Genomic DNA, 18,460 nt, shown 5'->3' with positions numbered 1-18,460 from the left:
AAGGAAACAAGTTGAGAAAGTTTGAACAACAGCAAGAGGGTTAAGCTGGATCTGTGGATTATGCCTCTGCTGGAGTACAAAGTCCAATCCTAGCCACTGTACTTTGGAACTGGTGACAGAAGTGCTTTAATAGTTCTAGGATGAGGGACCAGTACTGTGGAGGGAACGCACCCCTTGGAACAGAGTTTTAAGATCTGGTTGTGTCCAAAGTGAATCTTTTTCCACTGGCATGAATATCAGGAATTAGCAATAAACCTCAGAGGAAATTGGGCTTCTTGTGTAAAAAGCCCTGCCTTATCAGGCAGGGAATGGCCACTGAACAGCCATCACCTAATGTCTTTGGGTCTATCAAGCCCTTCCCAGGACTGCCTTATACCAATCCCAAACGCACCAAGACAACAGACCAGTGAGTGCCACTGCTGACTGCAACACCACATGCAAAGTTGCTTCTCGAGTTGCTGCAAGTTCCCAGAAGCTGCGAACACTTCCACGCTGTGCAAGGGTCACATTAGTTTCTGTGTAGTCAGGACGTACTGGAGACATCAGGAAGCAAGGCAATGGCAAACCCCTAAAGAGCTGCAACTCAACATGGAGGGAACAGACAAGTCCAGGGAAACACCACTGCACTTCTAGCTGTGTTGCATCTTCCACAATCACCTGAATAGGCAAACAGGGCTTGGTTTAACATCACACCTGAAAGATGGCATCTTCAACAGTGAAGCAGTCCTTCAGCACTTCCTCTTTGTCACCCTACTGACAGTTGGTACTCATTTGTACCACTAATCCATCCCACCACCATCATCATCACAGGGGCCCTCCCACTAGAGACCCTCACTCCCGCTGCCTCGGACCAGGAGGGGACCTCGCCCCCGCCTCCGCCCTGGGGGAGATCCCACCATCACTGCCCCAGCGCTGAGGGGGACCCTCGGCCCCATCACACAGCACTCGGTCCTCTCCAGACCACCTAATTGTTGCACCTTCATCACCAGAGCCCCTCCCCACACCATCATGCTCACCCTCATCTCCTATTCACAGTGAAGGACTCCTTCACATTCACCCTAAATCTCCAGCACAACACTCCTCACTTCCAAACCTCTGCAGCGGACCTGCTCATCCCAAATACCCAGTGATTCAGGGTTCCACAAAATTTACTCCAACCCCTTCCTCCCATACCAAAACTGCAATGTTTCCTCACAGCTATCTACAGCAGCTGTGCAAGTCTCACTCACTGCTAGAGCATAGAAAATTCCAGCACAGTACAGGCCTTTCAGCTCATGAAGTTGTGCCAACTTGTATAAACCTACTCAACAAACTAAACCTTCCCTACCTCACACCAATAACCCTCTATATTTCTTGTATCCATGTGCTTGCTCTCGTGAATGCTCCTGTTGTTCCAGCCTCCACCACCAACCCTGGCAAGGCATTCCAGGCACCCACAACTCAGCGTAAAACTTTTACCCCCGATTTCTCCTCTAAACTTTCCTCCCCTCGCTTCGTACAAATATCCTCTGGTGTTTGCTCATCTCACCCCGAGAACTGGCTGGTCCACCCTGCCTTGGTCTCTCATAATCTTGTAAACTCTCATCTTTCTTGACTCCAAAGAGAAAAGACAAAACTTGGTTAACTTTGCCTCACAAAACACTTTCTCCAATCCAGGCCACATCCTGGTAAATCTCCTCTGCTCCCTCTTCATAGGTTTCACATCCTTCCTGTAATGAGGCAACCAGAACTGGACACAACATTCCAAGGGTGGTCTAATCAATCTTCTGGAGCTGCACGACTCTTGAACTCAATCTCCAAATTAATGAGCCTTCTTAACTACCCTATCAACCTGCGCGGTAACCTTGAGAGATCTATGGACTTGGACCACAAGGTTCCTCTGTTCTTCCACAGTTAAAAATCCTGCCATTAACCATGTTCTCTACCTTCAAGTTTGACCTTCCAAAATATCACCTCATACTTATCTGGATTGAACACCATCTGTCACTTTTCTGCCCAACTCTGCAACGTGTCAATATCCTGTTGTAACCGACACAACCTTCAGCACCATCCACAACTCCTCCAACCTTCATGCCATCCGCAAACTTACTGACCCATTCCAGTACTTCTTCACCAAGGTCATCAATAAAAATCACAAAGAGTGGGAGTACCTGCAGAACACTACTTAACTCCAGGGAGAATACATTCCATCTACTACTTTCAATTGCTTTCTGCAGGGAAGTCAATTCTGAATCCAAGGTAACATGAATCTGATGCTTCATGACTTTTTGAACCAGTCCATCATGGGGGACCTTGTCAAATGCCTTACTAAAATTCATACACATCACAGCTACCATCAATTCCTTTTGTTACATCCTCAAAAACTCAATTAGACTCATGAGTCACGACCTTCACAAAGGCATGCTGACTATCCCTGAGAAGACTAATTCTCCAAATGTGTATATTTCCTGTCCCTAAGAATCTTCTCTAATAATTTGCCCACCACTGGCACAAGACTTTCTAATCAATAATTCCCAAGATTCTCCCTATTGCCTTTTTTAAACAAGGGGACCACATTTTGTATTCTCCTATCCTCTGGTACCTCTCCTGTGGCCAAAGAAGATGCAAAGATCATTGCCAATGGCCCAGTTATCTTCCCTCCCTTCCTGCAGTAAACCTGGAATACATCTTGTCTGGTCCTGGGGACCCATCCTAAAGAAGATCCAGCAATTCCTCCTTCTTAACCTCAACATGTTCCAGCTCACAAGCTTGTTTTACAATGACCTCACATTGACCAAGGTCCCTCTCTCTGATGAACACTGAAGTAAAGTATTCCCTTATTCCCTCCTCCACCTCCAGGCACAAGTGGCTGTACCCTTCCAGCTCAGATAACACATCCACACCAATGCTCCCACCTCACGACAGTATTACTTGCCTCTTCCACACTTTCCAGTTATGTGAGGCTTCTTAGTGAGTGAATGCAGGAGCTGGATGAGGAAGCTTGTTCTTGGTTCAGTCAGCTTTAAGCATCATTTGTGGTGAACAGTCATTGCAAGATGTTTAAATATTTCCTGTGTATCTCAGAAGACTCCAGTCCCCCAACAAAATTCTAGAGAGCAAAATCTGCTAGAGGAAGGGAGCATCCATGGGAGTGAAGGATCATCAATGTTTCGGGACAGTTACCATTTCAACTTCCTTTCTTCTTCCCACACTGTGATCTCCATCGCCGCCCCTCTCTCAGCCAGGGTGAGGTCCAATGTAAACTAGAGGAACACCACCTCATGTTCCGCCCAAGTCGTCTACAACCCAAAGGTATGAACACTAAATTTTTCAACAGGTAACCCTTACCTCCCCTCCCTCCTGATTCACCTCCCATTTTTGTTCTCTTTCCCAAGCCCCCTCCATCATCCATTTTCAACCCCCTGCTGATACTCACATTTCAGGCACTGGGTCTCCTCCCACCCGGTTCCATCTGCCTTCATCGTTCACCTAATAATTCCCATTGTCACTTTCCTGATCCATCAGACGCCAGCACTAGCGGCCTTTGTGCCCCCATTGATCATCTCCAGCAACCATCGCCATCTTCACTCTCCTCACATTGCCTTCATCTGTCCAGCCCCTTTACTCTTCCTCCCATCTATTTGTCCATCACACCCCCTCCTCCTCTCCTTGTTGTACCACTGTCTTTCTAGTCACAGCCCTGATTCAGGGCCTTGATGGATGTTGCTCAAGAGTTCTTCCAGCAGTTTGCTTTGTGCTCCAAACCCCAGCAGATGCAGCCTTTGTGTCGCCTGTGATTGAGCAAAGCTTAATTTAGGAGACATTGTTTGGCATTTGCAAGCAACATGGATTCTAAAACGGATGTCCAAGCCACTAATGACTACTGCCACCCATTTGCAAGGAAAATACAGCATTACAGGAGGCCAGATAAACAGCATGATGCACAAGGACTCAAGCCCCCAAGGTTAGTTTTAGCAATGTAATAGCTACTTCTGGCAGGCTGATTGGGAACTCATCCAAACAAGCAGGGTAACTTCAAAGGCCATGCACAGACAAATCACCCACAGTTCCTAGAGCAAGAAAACAGGACTTCACTAAATACTGGGATGGTAGACAACTATCCCCATTTTGCAATGTAAATCAGGCACAGATCTGTATCCCAATGTGCACGTGAATATACGTGCACAGCATGTGTGCTTACCACGGTTTGGCTCCTGGTAAACCACAGCTTTGCCAAGTTCAACTCCAAGACGCCTGAAGAAACAAAAAAGTTTCAGATTTATTGTCAGAGTACATCACACACTGCCCTGAAATTCTTTTCTCTGCGGGCAAGGTAGAATTACCACTTAATGGCAGTGCAAAAAAAAACTGATTCAACGTACACATGTAAACAGATAAAGAAATGTAAACAAACTACAATATAGAGAGAGAAAAAAATCAATGAAGTGCAAAAGTAGGCATCCTTAAATGAGTTCCTGATTGAGTTTGTTGTTGAGGAGTCTGATGGTGGAGGGGTTGCAGCTGTTCCTGAAGCTGGTGGTGCAAGTCTTGAGGCATCTATACCTCTTTCCTGATGGTAGCAGCGAGAACAAACCGTGTGCTGGGTGGTGTTAATCCTTGATGATTGCTGCTGCCGTCTGACGGCACCGTTTCCCCCTAGACATTCTCTATAGTGAAGAGGGTTTTGCCTGTGATGTCCTGGGCTGTGTCGACTACCTTTTGCAGGGCTTTATGCTCCGAAGTATTGGTGCTCCTTACTAGACCGTGATGCAGTCAGTCCACATCTGTAGAAATTTGCCAGGGTTTCTGATGTCATACCAAACCTCCGCAATCTCCTGAGGAAGTAGAGGTGCTGATGTGCTTTATTCACAAAGCCATTAGTGTGTTGGGTCCAGGAAAGATCCTCCAAGATAGTGACTTCCAAGAACTTTGCTCACCCTCTCCATCTCCATCTCTGATTCCCCCAATGATCACTGGACTGTATCCCTCTGGTTTTCCCTTCCTGAAGTCAACAATCAGCTCCTTGGTTTTGGTGACATTGAGTGCAAGGTTGTTGTTAGTGCACCATTCAGCCAACTTTTCAATCTCCCTCCTGTAAACTGACTCATCACCCCTTTTTATATAAACCCACTACCCTAGTATCCAATTTGCTGGGGGGATTGGAAATACACCTGCTGAAATTGCGGCCACAGTTGCATAACCATCAAAGCTTCAGACTCAAGCAACTGATAGCAGTTGCAAATGGGAAGGAAAGCAACCAATCTATGACCCAAGGCCAAACAATACCCGAAGATACAACTTCTTTCAAATTAACTTCCAGGCAATGATTGCATCAAATCTTAAGTGGGCAAGTGGATAAAATTGCACAGACCATTTCAACCACACAAACGAGTTCAAATTAATCGGAACTGAATTAAAAAGCAAAGTTTATTGCTTGGAGGGTGGCAGCTCCATAGTTTAGTCATTCTTCTTAAAAAGCTGAATTGCTCCCAAGGAAACTAAATGGGTGGGATCTAATTAACTGAGCACTAAGTTTATTATTAATAGCACTGCAATTCTCCACTGGCGTTAGGGCGCAGCACCATAAATGACGCACAAGGAGTGGCATTCTCCTAAAAATTAGATGACAATCATTTCTCCTTTAGCTACTCCCACACACCAGGATTGGAAATACTCAACAGCATAGTCCACACAAACAGTGAACTTTAACTATTCAGATCTGATGGAAGATCTTGGATCTGAAGTGTTAACTCTTTCCACAGATAGTGCACGACTTGCAGAGTTTTCAACATTTTGTGTTTTTATTTCCAATTTCTGGTAACTTTTTTTTACAACTTTGAAAGTTAGCAACAAACCAGTTAAATAGCCTACGTTAACCAAAAACAGAAAAGTCGTGAAATACTTAGCTGGTCAGGTAGTACACGAAGAGAGACAAACTGACTTAGGTTAGCATGTAGAGACACAACTTTTAGTGAGAAAAAGAAAAAAATGACATTTTAAGCATGCAATCTGATAATCTGATATCAGACGCATCCTGGACTTAGAAAGGAAGTGAAGTTGAAGAGCATGGGGAAAGGAAGATGGAGGAACATATGGTAACAGGCAAGAGGGAATAGGTGGATGCAGGTGGGAGGGTAGAAGAGAAAGAAGCTGAAAACTGATAGGGGGAGGGGGCAGAGGACAGGGAAAGATACCAGACTCAACACAGACTGAGGAAATCGCTTTGTTGAGCAATTTTGCTCTGTCTGCTGCAAGAGCGAGGACTTCCCAATGACCAACAATTTAATTCCACACACCACTGCCACTCTGACATGTGGCCTTGTGCTCTGCCAAATTGAGGTCACTCACAAATTGAAGGAACAACACCTTGTATTCCGTCTCAGCTCTCCCCATCAAAATGGCATCAATTTCCATTAACTCTCTCCCCCTCTCCCTACACCCTTCCTTCTATCAGTCATCACTCTCCAACCTGCAGCCACCTATTGCCTCGAACTTGCTAACCCGAAGCGGGTGCTCCTCCTCTTCTCCACCCCCACCCCATCACCTTTTTATTCAGGCATCTGCATGATTTTTGGCACTTCTGAAGAAGGGCTCAGGCCTGAAACGTCGACTGCCTTTTACTTTCTATGACCGTCAATGACCTGCCACCTTATTTGCATACTATACCTCAGAACGTTATCAGCGATAGGATGATTTGCCCACCATTTCCCAATGGGTCTTAGAAAAACAAAACCAGCAGGTGCTGGAATCCCAAATGAACAGAGAGGCTCGAGGGACTCATTGTGTCAGGCAGCATCCGTGGATGGAGATGGTCAGTCTCAGGTTCAGGTTGTGACCCTTATTGAGAGTTTGTCTCCATGGAATTTTCCTCTCTTGCTGAGTCCACCACCCAACCACCCCCCCCCCCACCCCCCTACCAACTTCTGTTTACTCAGTACTCTACTTTTTTGGATTAAATAATAATGTTTATTTACAGCACTGCAACTTTCCTCTTCTGCTGGTCCAAAATGCCTCTAGGCTGTAAAATCTACGTCCTTATGGTTGGATCCAGATTTGCCAAGAGCGTGTTGGACTGGTTATTGATATCTTACCTGAGCAGACTTTTGCTGCAGATGTTGGGTCCTCCTCACACTCTGCCTTCCCATCTACTTATCCGCATATCAGCAAAATTGGCTCCAATACATCCATAGCTCATCTAAGACACTAATATGGATTTTAAATATCTGAGATCCTTGCACGGGTCTCTGTTGCAGCTCAACAATCTGAATTTGATCTATTATTCCCAAATGTGTTTTGCCTGCCAAATGCTGTGTCGATCCAATCCCGTGAACTCTTCTCGTAGCACATGATAACATTAATTGTCATTGGAAGTTCAAAAAACATGACATCCAGTTGATCTCCTTCTCTTACCCTGCTCCTTACATAAACACGATCTGTATTCAACTACAAAAAAATAATTGAGGCTGAGGGGCAGCTAAAAATTTGAAAACCTATTTCTAGAAATGGATGATACTGGTAAAAGAAGGTAGATCTGGGCAAGAAATGGAGTAGCTATGATCTTACAGACTAGTGGACAAGGCTAAAGGGGAGGTGTCAAAAATAAAGCACAGGGCCTAACTCATCCATGCCCAGCAGATTTTTTAAGTGAGTTAGAGAAAATAGTTTGGATTCATTAGCAAATGGGTCAAAAACCAGAGAGCATAGATGTGAAGAATTTGGTTGAAAGTTTATTGAAGAAATAAAGAGAAAAAAATGCATACAGGTAGTTATGGGCTCTGGGACTCAACCTGAAAAGGTCCTGGAGGCATTATGTTTAAATATTACCTTGATATATATTTGAATACAAAGAAACAGGGGTATCAGAGTCAGCTTCAGGTGGAATGTGAGTTTGGGGGGTGGGGGGGTGGGGGGAGTAGTTTGAAAATCATTGGATTGGACAAACAGAAAAACTTTGGCAAAGATATACCTTTTAAAATTGGAATGCAAGACGGTGTAGTCATACCTCAATTAGGGTGAAGCCACCAACTCAGGAGGAAGTTCACTGTTAATGAGCCTGAAAAGGGAGGGTGCGAGGTACTGGATGCTTCATCTTGTTAGTTTGCCAAATACAATTTTGTGAAGAAAACTGTTTGAAGTTCCTTAGTTTTAATGCCCTTAACTGATCAATTAGTTTTATGCCGCATATAGTCTCTTCCCAGTAACCACAAATAGAAACTGTCAGTTTAAAACGAACAAGTACTATCCATTTGGAGACACCTCTGCCAAGCATTGCACTTAAGAAAATTCACAAAACAAATTTCCTGCAACCACTTCCACTCCCCACAATTAATCAGGTAGTAATGCAACCAGACAGAATCAGCCATCGTTCAATGAAACTGGGCTCTCATTGAATGCGAACGAGTTCTGTGTAGATTCATCTTTGCCCAACATCAACAGCATCAGTGCCACTTACTCAGTGATGCGCTTGGCTAGTTCAGTGCAGGCAGCATTTGAATTAGCTGAAAATACTCTGTAGCCACCCTTCGCCACATTCATTGTGCAAGGTGTACCAAAATCTTCAACTCTTGAGAGAGAGAGAGAGAGAGAGAGAGAGAATTAGAGTAACATATGGCAAACTGGGTTCCGTGGAAGAAATGGGTGACAATAACTAAAACTTGTAATAACTGTTTTTATTTAAATTACTTTTTACCTGTGTTTCAAAACAGTTGCCTTGACGCTAACAGAACAAAATGGCATCTTAGCCTGATGTCAGCAACGCAGACAAAAGGCCTCAAGACTCCATTTTCAACCAATGAGACTCGGATTTCCTTTGGCACGAGGCTGGCCACATTTTTAAAATTTAAACTGCCTTCCCCGCACCCCCCCCCCATCCCCACCCTTTCGCTTGCTCTCTCCCCCTGCTCACTTGCGCCCTCTCTCCTCCCTCTCGTGAGGTTGGTGTGAGAACTGGTAATGGAGTTGGTGTGGGTACCGTAAAGGTTTTGGTCAGGTCCGGGAGCTGTGTTGATAGAGGCGTTGGGGGCTATGCATGTTTTCAGTCAGGGTCCAGCACCTGGTCAGCAGGGACGGAGGTTAGTGATGGAAGTGTTGGAAGCTTGGGCCTGTGGGAAGAAGGGCCCAGGATGCCAATCCTCATCAGAGGCATCAGGAGCTCCACCTGCGGGCAGCCAGGGCCGAGGTGGATACCCACATCAGAGGTGTTGAGAGATCCAGCCAGTGGTGGCTGGAGACAGGTTGGAAACTCACTTCTGGAAGGTTGGTAATGGTGGCTATTTGGCGTCTAGGAGATATTTATATTTGAAATTTGGTTAATATTCAGTTGAAACAAACGAATCAAATTCTGAAGAAATGGGATTTTGCAAATACTGCCTCAGATTATCTACTTTTTATAGAAAATAATTTAAATTAGACTCAACTACACTCGAACCACAAGTTGATGTCATTCTACTTCCAGTCAGCTTCAGGTTCGAAACTACAGGGTTCCATGATTTACAAGTGCTCCCCAAAAGAATTCCGTGAGCTAAGAAGTTTGGGAATAGTTAGAGGAGAAGCAATTCAGCCTTCAGCCAAGTCAGAAGGCTGGGTAACAGGTCAGCAGAGTGCAACTGCATCCTCTATTCCAAAGTAGGCCCACCTGTCTTGCAATTCACCCTCTCTCCCCTGCCTGCCTGCCTGCCTTCCCCAACCTCATGCATCTCCCATACTATACCCATCCTTTCTCACAGACCCAGGCCCAACAACCCACCCTCTTCCATCCCCCCCCGGGACCCCCTCCTCTCATTACCCTACCCATCCCCACTGGGACCCCCTCCTCCACTCACCATACCCATTCCCTCTGGGACCCCCTCCTCAATCAACCACATCCCCCCCAGGACTTTTCTTCCCTCCACCCACCCCATCTTCTCCCTGCCTGAGACCTGGACCTCCCAATCCCAACCCTTTCCCCAAAAAAGACCCTCCTAATAATTCCCTAAGCCCCCTTTCCCCAGTCACCCTCTCCTCCTCCCTCACGGGCACCGCATCCCCAGGTGCCCCAGATACACAGGCTCCGCACGCACCCGCACCAGGCCCGTGGGCTTTGCGCGCGCACCCTGAGACCCCCGAGACCATTGGGTTTCACAAACACACTCCCCACACTCTCCCAGATCCATGGGCTTTACTCCCTCTCTCCAGACACATGGGAGTCACACACACCCCCAATGTCCTCCGCTCCCCCGACCCCCAATGTCCTCCGCTCCCCCGACCCCCAATGTCCTCCGCTCCCCCGACCCCCAATGTCCTCCGCTCCCCCGACCCCCAATGTCCTCCGCTCCCCCGACCCCCAATGTCCTCCGCTCCCCCGACCCCCAATGTCCTCCGCTCCCCCGACCCCCAATGTCCTCCGCTCCCCCGACCCCCAATGTCCTCCGCTCCCCCGACCCCCAATGTCCTCCGCTCCCCCGACCCCCAATGTCCTCCGCTCCCCCGACCCCCAATGTCCTCCGCTCCCCCGACCCCCAATGTCCTCCGCTCCCCCGACCCCCAATGTCCTCCGCTCCCCCGACCCCCAATGTCCTCCGCTCCCCCGACCCCCAATGTCCTCCGCTCCCCCGACCCCCAATGTCCTCCGCTCCCCCGACCCCCAATGTCCTCCGCTCCCCCGACCCCCAATGTCCTCCGCTCCCCCGACCCCCAATGTCCTCCGCTCCCCCGACCCCCAATGTCCTCCGCTCCCCCGACCCCCAATGTCCTCCGCTCCCCCGACCCCCAATGTCCTCCGCTCCCCCGACCCCCAATGTCCTCCGCTCCCCCGACCCCCATGGGCTCCGCTCCCCCGACCCCCCATGGGCTCCGCTCCCCCGACCCCCATGGGCTCCGCTCCCCCGACCCCCATGGGCTCCGCTCCCCCGACCCCCATGGGCTCCGCTCCCCCGACCCCCATGGGCTCCGCTCCCCCGACCCCCATGGGCTCCGCTACCCCGACCCCCATGGGCTCCGCTTCCCCGACCACCATGGGCTCCGCTTCCCCGACCCCCATGGGCTCCGCACCCCCGACCTCCCCCTGCACCCAAGGAGTCCACACCACCGACCCCCGCACCCATGGGATCCTCATCCCTGACCCCTGGGCCCCACACCCCTGACCCATGGGCTCCACACCACTGCACCCATGGGCCCCTGGACTACACTCCCCCGACCGGACCCACCTTCACCTCCGTCTCCCCGACGCCGTTCACTTCGCGGATCCGCCAAGTTCTCCTCCTGATTAACAACAAGAGAAACCAATCAACTCTGGGCATGTGAGGTCGCCACCAACCAGCGGTCAGGAGGGCGGGACTTTCGCTGCCGGCCTGTTTCCGCTGCGAGTCCCCGGTGCCGCAGTGCCGCACACCGGAGGGGTTACCTGCTAGCTGGTTCCCCTGCCGTCCTTCACTCTCCCCACTACTCCTCCCCATCCACCCACACCTCCCTCCACCCTCACTCACCCACCAATCCCTCCCTTCCCCACTACAACTTTCCCCACCCCTCTCATCTCCTCCCCACTACCCCCTCCCCACAACCCCTTTGCACCCACCTCTCCCCACCCCACTACATCCTCCCTTCCCCACTACCCCCTCTCCACCACACTACATCCTCCCCACCTGATTTTGCCCTCCCCGCCCTAATACAACCTTCCCGCTCGCCCCTCATCACCCCTCCGCACCCTCTCTACACCCCCCACTCCCCATCCACCCCATTTACCCTCCCCGCCCTGCTCTCCTTGATCACACTGTCCAGCCCACCCTGCTGTAGCCCACCCTGCCCACGCATACCAAATCTAAACCCCTCGAGCCTTCTTTATGATTGCATCAATGTGAAGGCTCCAGGACAGATCTGCAGAGATGTTGACACCCAAGAATTTCCATCACTGATGCCTCAATGAGAACTGATTTGTGTTTTCCAGATTTCCTCTTCTTAAGTCCACAATCATTACACCCCAACTCTTGTACATAATGCCCTAACTCATGACGGCCAGCATCCCAAATACTGTCTTCACTACCCTATCTCCCAGTATCACTTCTCTCATGGAAATATACCTGTACCCCTCTGTCTCTCTACACTAAAACCCTGTCCTGAGCTCTACCATGCATTGTCTCAGCCCTGCCCTGGTTTAAACAACCAAAATGCAACACTTTGCACTTGTCCAAGTTAAATTCGATCTGCCTTTTCTCAGCCCACATTCCCTTACTAATCACAGAGCACTGAAGGCATAGTGAGTTTAGAGGGGCAGTTTGAAAACCACTGATTGAGATCCTGTTGTAATCTCAGCTAACCTCTGTCCATATTACCAATCCACAAACTTACTCACTATCCAAACTACATTATCCTTTGAAATCATGCCCCAACAATGATTTCTATTTCACACCACTCCAATCGGAATACCCCTCTGATGCCTACAACCAAATCAATTCAGTATCCATTTGACTAGTTCACTCGTGATCCCATATAATTTGACCTTACAGACCAGCCAACCTCGCAGTAACTCATGGACAATACTTACTGCCCTACCTTCAATCTGAAAGTCAAGAGACATGGGATCCATGGAAACTTCACTGCATGGATTCAGAATTAATTTACCCAAAGAAGATGGTGTTAGATGGAACATATTCAGACTAAAGTTTGGTGATCAGGGGTGGTCTACAGGGATCTGTTCTGGGACACCTCCAACCCCCCGCTCTGATTTTTATAAATGACGCAGGATGAAGTGGAGGTGGGGGTCAGTAAATTTGCAGATAGCACAAAGATTGGAGGTGTTGTGAATGATGTAGTGGATTGTTGTAGGTTACAACAGGATATAAATGATGCAGAGTTGGGCAGAGAAATGGCAGATTGAATTCAATCCAGAAAGTGTGACTGGAATTCTTAAGATCCTTCCTGGCTATCATATACTTTTCATGAGCCCTTCCTGTTTCTTGCTTCATATATCTAATGTATGCTTCCTTCTTCCTCTTGACTAGTTGCCAGACTTGTTTCATCAGCCATGGTTCCCTTTTCCTACCATCTTTTTCTTGTCCCAGTGGGACAAACTTATCTTGAACCCTGCACAAGTGATCCCTAAACTGCCTCCACAATACTTCTACGCTGTCACCCTTAAAAAAACGCGAGAAGAAAAGAAAATACAGGTTTTACATAAATGTGCTGTGGCCCCCAGGTGGGCCAAAGAGCCCCTGTTGAGAATAGCTGGAGTAGATTAATATTGGTCAGCACAACATTGTGGGCCAAAGGACCTGTAGTGTTCTGTAATGTTCTATGTTCTAATCCACCATTTCTCTGCTCATGTCTAATTTTTTTTTGTTTTTTTTAAATTTTTTATTTTTCACACTATAAACCACATTGATCAAGATACATACATTTTCCTTTTCAAATATATACAGTGTAGTTTTCTCCCCCCCTTCCCATCCCACCCTCCCTACCTCCCCTCCCATTCATTTAAAGTTCAGAATCTAAGATACATTAAACCCGTCAAACAATGTTGTCACTCAATAAAAACAAACAAGAAATTCCACTGAGTCAATTCTTTTCATTCCGTTCTCCTTCTGTCATTTTAGGCGGTAGATGTCCCCGGTAGGTTTTCTCTATTGTGTTTCATGTATGGCTCCCATATTTGTTCAAATATTGTAATATTATTTCTTAAATTGTATGTTATTTTTTCTAATGGAATACATTTATTCATTTCTATATACCATTGTTGTATTCTCAAGTTATCTTCTAATTTCCAGGTTGACATAATACATTTTTTTGCTACAGCTAGGGCTATCATAACAAATCTTTTTTGTGTACCATCCAAATCAAGTCCAAATTCTTTGTTTTTTATGTTACTTAGGAGGAAGATCTCTGGGTTTTTTGGTATATTGCTTTTTGTGATTTTATTTAATATCTGGTTTAGATCTTCCCAAAATTTTTTCACTTTCTCACATGTCCAGATTGCATGAATTGTTGTTCCCATTTCCTTTTTACAGCGAAAACATCTGTCAGATACTTTTGGGTCCCATTTATTTAACTTTTGAGGTGTAATATATAGCCTGTGTATCCAGTTATATTGTATCATACGTAACCTCGTATTTATTGTATTTCTCATAGTTCCTGAGCATAACTTCTCCCATGTTTCCTTCTTTATCTTTATGTTTAGATCTTGTTCCCATTTTTGTTTAGTTTTACCATTTGTTTCCTCATTCTCCTTTTCTTGTAGTTTAATATACATGTTTGTTATAAATTTTTTGATTATCATTGTGTCTGTAATCACATATTCAAAATTACTTCCCTCTGGTAACCTCAGACTGCTTCCCAATTTGTCCTTCAAGTAGGATTTCAGTTGGTAGTATGCCAACACTGTATCGTGAGTTATATTATATTTATCCTTCATTTGTTCAAAGGATAATAATTTATTTCCTGAAAAGCAATTTTCTATTCTTTTGATCCCTTTTTTCTCCCATTCTCTAAAGGAAAGGTTATCTATTGTAAAAGGGACTAGCTGATTTTGTGTCAGTATTAGTTTTGGTAGTTGGTAATTTGTTTTATTCCTTTCTACATGAATCTTCTTCCAAATATTGAGCAGATGATGTAATATTGGAGAATTCCTGCATTGTACCAATTTTTCATCCCATTTATATAATATATGTTCGGGTATCTTCTCCCCTATTTTATCTAGTTCTAATTTAGTCCAATCTGGCTTTTCCCTTGTTTGATAAAAATCTGATAGGTATCTTAATTGTGCGGCTCGATAATAATTTTTTAAGTTTGGCAGTTGTAAGCCTCCTTGTTTATACCATTCTGTTAATTTATCTAGTGCTATCCTCGGTTTCCCCCCTTTCCATAAAAATTTCCTTATAATTTTCTTTAACTCCTTGAAGAATTTCTCTGTCTGAAATAGGTATTGTATTCTTGGGAAAATGTTCATTTTAATACAGTTTATCCTTCCTATTAGTGTTAGTGGTAAGTCTTTCCAATGCTCTAAGTCGTCCTGTAATTTTTTCATTAGTGGATAATAACTGAGTTTATATAGATGGCCGAGGTTTTTATTTATTTGTATACCTAAGTATTGCATTGCTTGCATTTGCCATCTGAATGGTGATTCTTTCTTAAATTTTGAGAAATCCGCATTATTCATTGGCATTGCTTCACTTTTATTTGCATTAATCTTGTATCCCGACACTTTTCCATTTTCCTTCAATTTCTTATGTAATTCTTTTATTGATATTTCTGGTTCTGTTAAGTATACTATAACGTCATCTGCAAATAAACTGATATTATATTCCTTGTCTTTTATTTTTATCCCTTTTATTTTATTTTCTGTTCTTATTAGTTCTGCTAGTGGTTCTATGGCTAATGCGAACAATAAGGGCGATAGTGGGCATCCCTGCCTTGTTGATCTGCTTAAGTTAAATTGTTTTGATATATATCCATTTACTGTCACTTTCGCCAATGGCCCCTTATATAATGCTTTAATCCAATTCATATATTTCTCTGGTAAGCTGAATTTTTTGTAGTACTTTGAATAAATAATTCCATTCTACTCTGTCAAAGGCCTTCTCTGTGTCTAAAGCAACTGCTACTGTTGGAGCTTTATTTCCTTCTACTGCATGAATTAAGTTAATAAATTTACAAATATTGTCTGTTGTCCGTCTTTTTATAATAAATCCAGTTTGGTCTAGATTTACCATTTTAGGTACATAGTCTGCTAATCTGTTTGCTAATAGTTTAGCTATTATCTTATAATCTGTGTTAAGCAAAGATATTGGACTATATGACGCTGGTGCGAGTGGATCTTTCCCTGTCTTTGGTATTACTGTAATTATTGCTGTTTTGCATGAATCTGGTAAGCTTTGTGTTTTATCAATCTGGTTGATTACTTCCAGGAGGGGAGGAATTAATAAATCTTTAAATGTTTTATAGAATTCTATTGGGAATCCATCCTCTCCTGGTGTTTTATTATTCGGTAGTTTTTTTATTATCTCTTTTATTTTTACTATTTCAAATGGTTCTGTTAATTTATTTTGTTCCTCTGTTTGTAATTTTGGTAGTTCAATTTTAGTTAAAAATTCATCTATTTTGTCTTCTTTCCCTTCGTTTTCAGTTTGGTACAATTGTTCGTAGAATTCTCTGAAGTTTTTATTAATCTCCATTGGATTATATGTGATTTGTTTGTCTTTTTTCCTTGATGCCAATACCATTCTCTTAGTTTGTTCTGTCTTAAGCTGCCACGCTAGAATTTTGTGCGATTTTTCTCCTAGTTCATAATATTTCTGTTTTGTCTTCATTATGTTCTTCTCCACCTTATATGTTTATAGTGTTTCATATTTTATTTTTTTATCTGCCAATTCTCTTCTGTTACTTGTGTCTTCCTTCATTGCTAATTCTTTTTCTATATTTGCTATTTCCCTTTCCAACTGCTCTGTTTCCTGATTGTAGTCCTTCTTCATCTTGGTTACATAACTTATTATTTGCCCTCTGATGAACGCTTTCATTGTGTCCAATAGTATAAACTTATCTTTCACTGATTCCGTATTTATTTCAAAGTACATTTTAATTTGTCTTTCAATGAATTCTCTAAAATCCTGCCTTTTAAGTAGCATGGAGTTTAATCTCTATCTATACATTCTTGGAGGGATGTCCTCTAACTCTATTGTCAATATCAGGGGTGAGTGGTCCGATAGTATTCTAGCTTTATATTCTGTTTTTCTTACTCTGTCTTGCATGCGAGCTGATAACAGGAATAGGTCTATTCTTGAGTATGTTTTATGTCTACCTGAATAATATGAATATTCTTTTTCCTTTGGGTGTTGTTTCCTCCATATATCCAAAAGTTGCATTTCTTGCATCGATTTAATTATAAATTTGGTTACTTTGTTCTTTCTGTTAATTTTTTTCCCAATTTTATCCATGTTTGAATCCAAATTAAGGTTGAAATCCCCTCCTATTAGTATGTTCCCATACGTGTCTGCTATCTTCAAAAAAATATCTTGCATAAGTTTTTGATCTTCGACGTTAGGTGAATATACATTGAGTAAATTCCAAAACTCTGAATATATCTAACATTTCATCCCTGCTGGATCTATTATTTCCTCTTCTATTTTAATTGGTACATTTTTACTAATTAATATAGCTACTCCTCTAGCTTTTGAATTATATGACGCTGCTGTTACATGTCCTATCCAATCTATCTTTAATTTCTTGTGCTCCACTTCAGTTAAGTGTGTTTCTTGCACGAATGCTATATCAATTTTTTCTTTTTTCAGTAAATTTAACAGTTTCTTCCTTTTGATTTGGTTATGTATTCCATTAATATTTAAAGTCATATAGTTCAACATAGCCATTTCATACTTTGTTTATCTTTCCTTTCCGTTTCCTCATCATCACCTTTCCTTCTTATCCATTTCTGCTTTTTTTTTTGAACACTTTATAAGACAACATTTCTAAAACATCAAAGATTCCCCTTATTCTCCTATCTAAAATTTCTTTAACCCCACTATCCCCTCCCCTTCCTGAGCTGCCCTTTATCCCTTGTCGGGCAACCACATCTCCCCTCTCCATTTGGATTTGCGAATTCATTTGCAAGCGTCAACTGATTTTGCAGTGACCGTATCTCCTCCCCACCCACTCAGAAAAGATTTTAATTTCCATAAACAACAAAGGTCACTCTCTTAATTCCCTCCTTACTTCCTCTGTTCCCTTTCTTTCCCTTATTAATTCTTATCTATACTCTATATATTTTCTTTTACACATACACACATATATCATACACACACACACATATATATATATATATATATACCAATATACACACATACATATAGTTCGTAGTAATTTTTGCTCTCGTTACATGTCTTCATCTCTCTGTCTGTTTTGTAGTTGTTCTGCAAATTTTCGTGCTTCCTCCGGATCCGAGAATAGTCTGTTTTGCTCCCCTGGAATAACTATTTTAAGTACCGCTGGGTACTTTAGCATAAATTTATATCCTTTTTTCCATAAGATCGCTTTTGCTGTATTAAACTCCTTCCTCTTCTTCAGGAGTTCAAAACTTATATCTGGATAGAAAAAAATTTTTGACCTTTGTATTCCAGTGGCTTTCTGTCTTCTCTTATTTTCTTCATTGCTTTCTCCAATATACTTTCTCTTGTTGTATATCTTAGGAATTTTACTAAAATGGATCTTGGTTTTTGTTGTGGTTGTGGTTTAGGGGATAATGTTCTGTGTGCCCTTTCTATTTCCATTTCTTCCTGTAATTCTGGTCTTCCTAGGACCCTGGGGATCCAATCTTTTATAAATTCTCTCATATTCTTGCCTTCTTCATCTTCCTTAAGGCCCACTATCTTTATATTGTTTCTTCTATTATAATTTTCCATTATATCTATCTTCTGAGCTAACAGCTCTTGTGTCTCTTTAACTTTTTTATTAGATTCTTCTAATTTCTTTTTTAAATCATCTACTTCCATTTCTATGGCTGTTTCTCGTTCTTCCACTCTTT

General features: G+C 43.8%; 1 protein-coding gene across 5 annotated transcripts in view; it reads right to left on the bottom strand.

Annotated features, from left to right (window-relative positions):
* The window catches only part of LOC138759367 (phosphoribosyl pyrophosphate synthase-associated protein 1), a 53,166-nt gene extending 41,904 nt beyond the window's left edge, over positions 1 to 11,262 (bottom strand). Inside the window, exons 1-3 of one of the 5 annotated variants that reach the window (XM_069929623.1) lie at positions 11,163 to 11,262; positions 8,432 to 8,542; positions 4,181 to 4,233 (exon numbers count right to left, since the gene is read on the bottom strand). In XM_069929623.1, coding sequence (XP_069785724.1) covers positions 4,181 to 4,233; positions 8,432 to 8,514 — 136 coding nt within the window. In that variant the 5' untranslated portion in view covers positions 8,515 to 8,542; positions 11,163 to 11,262. Of the gene's footprint in view, positions 1 to 4,180; positions 4,234 to 8,431; positions 8,543 to 8,668; positions 8,810 to 11,162 lie in introns of those variants that run through there. The other 4 variants (XM_069929625.1, XM_069929624.1, XM_069929621.1 and 1 more) reach the window with 4 other exon arrangements.
* Positions 11,263 to 18,460: the final 7,198 nt, after the last annotated feature.

The sequence above is a fragment of the Narcine bancroftii genome, chromosome 3, assembly GCF_036971445.1.
Source record: "Narcine bancroftii isolate sNarBan1 chromosome 3, sNarBan1.hap1, whole genome shotgun sequence".
Classification (NCBI taxonomy): domain Eukaryota; kingdom Metazoa; phylum Chordata; class Chondrichthyes; order Torpediniformes; family Narcinidae; genus Narcine; species Narcine bancroftii.
This window is presented reverse-complemented; position numbering and strand designations above follow the sequence as displayed.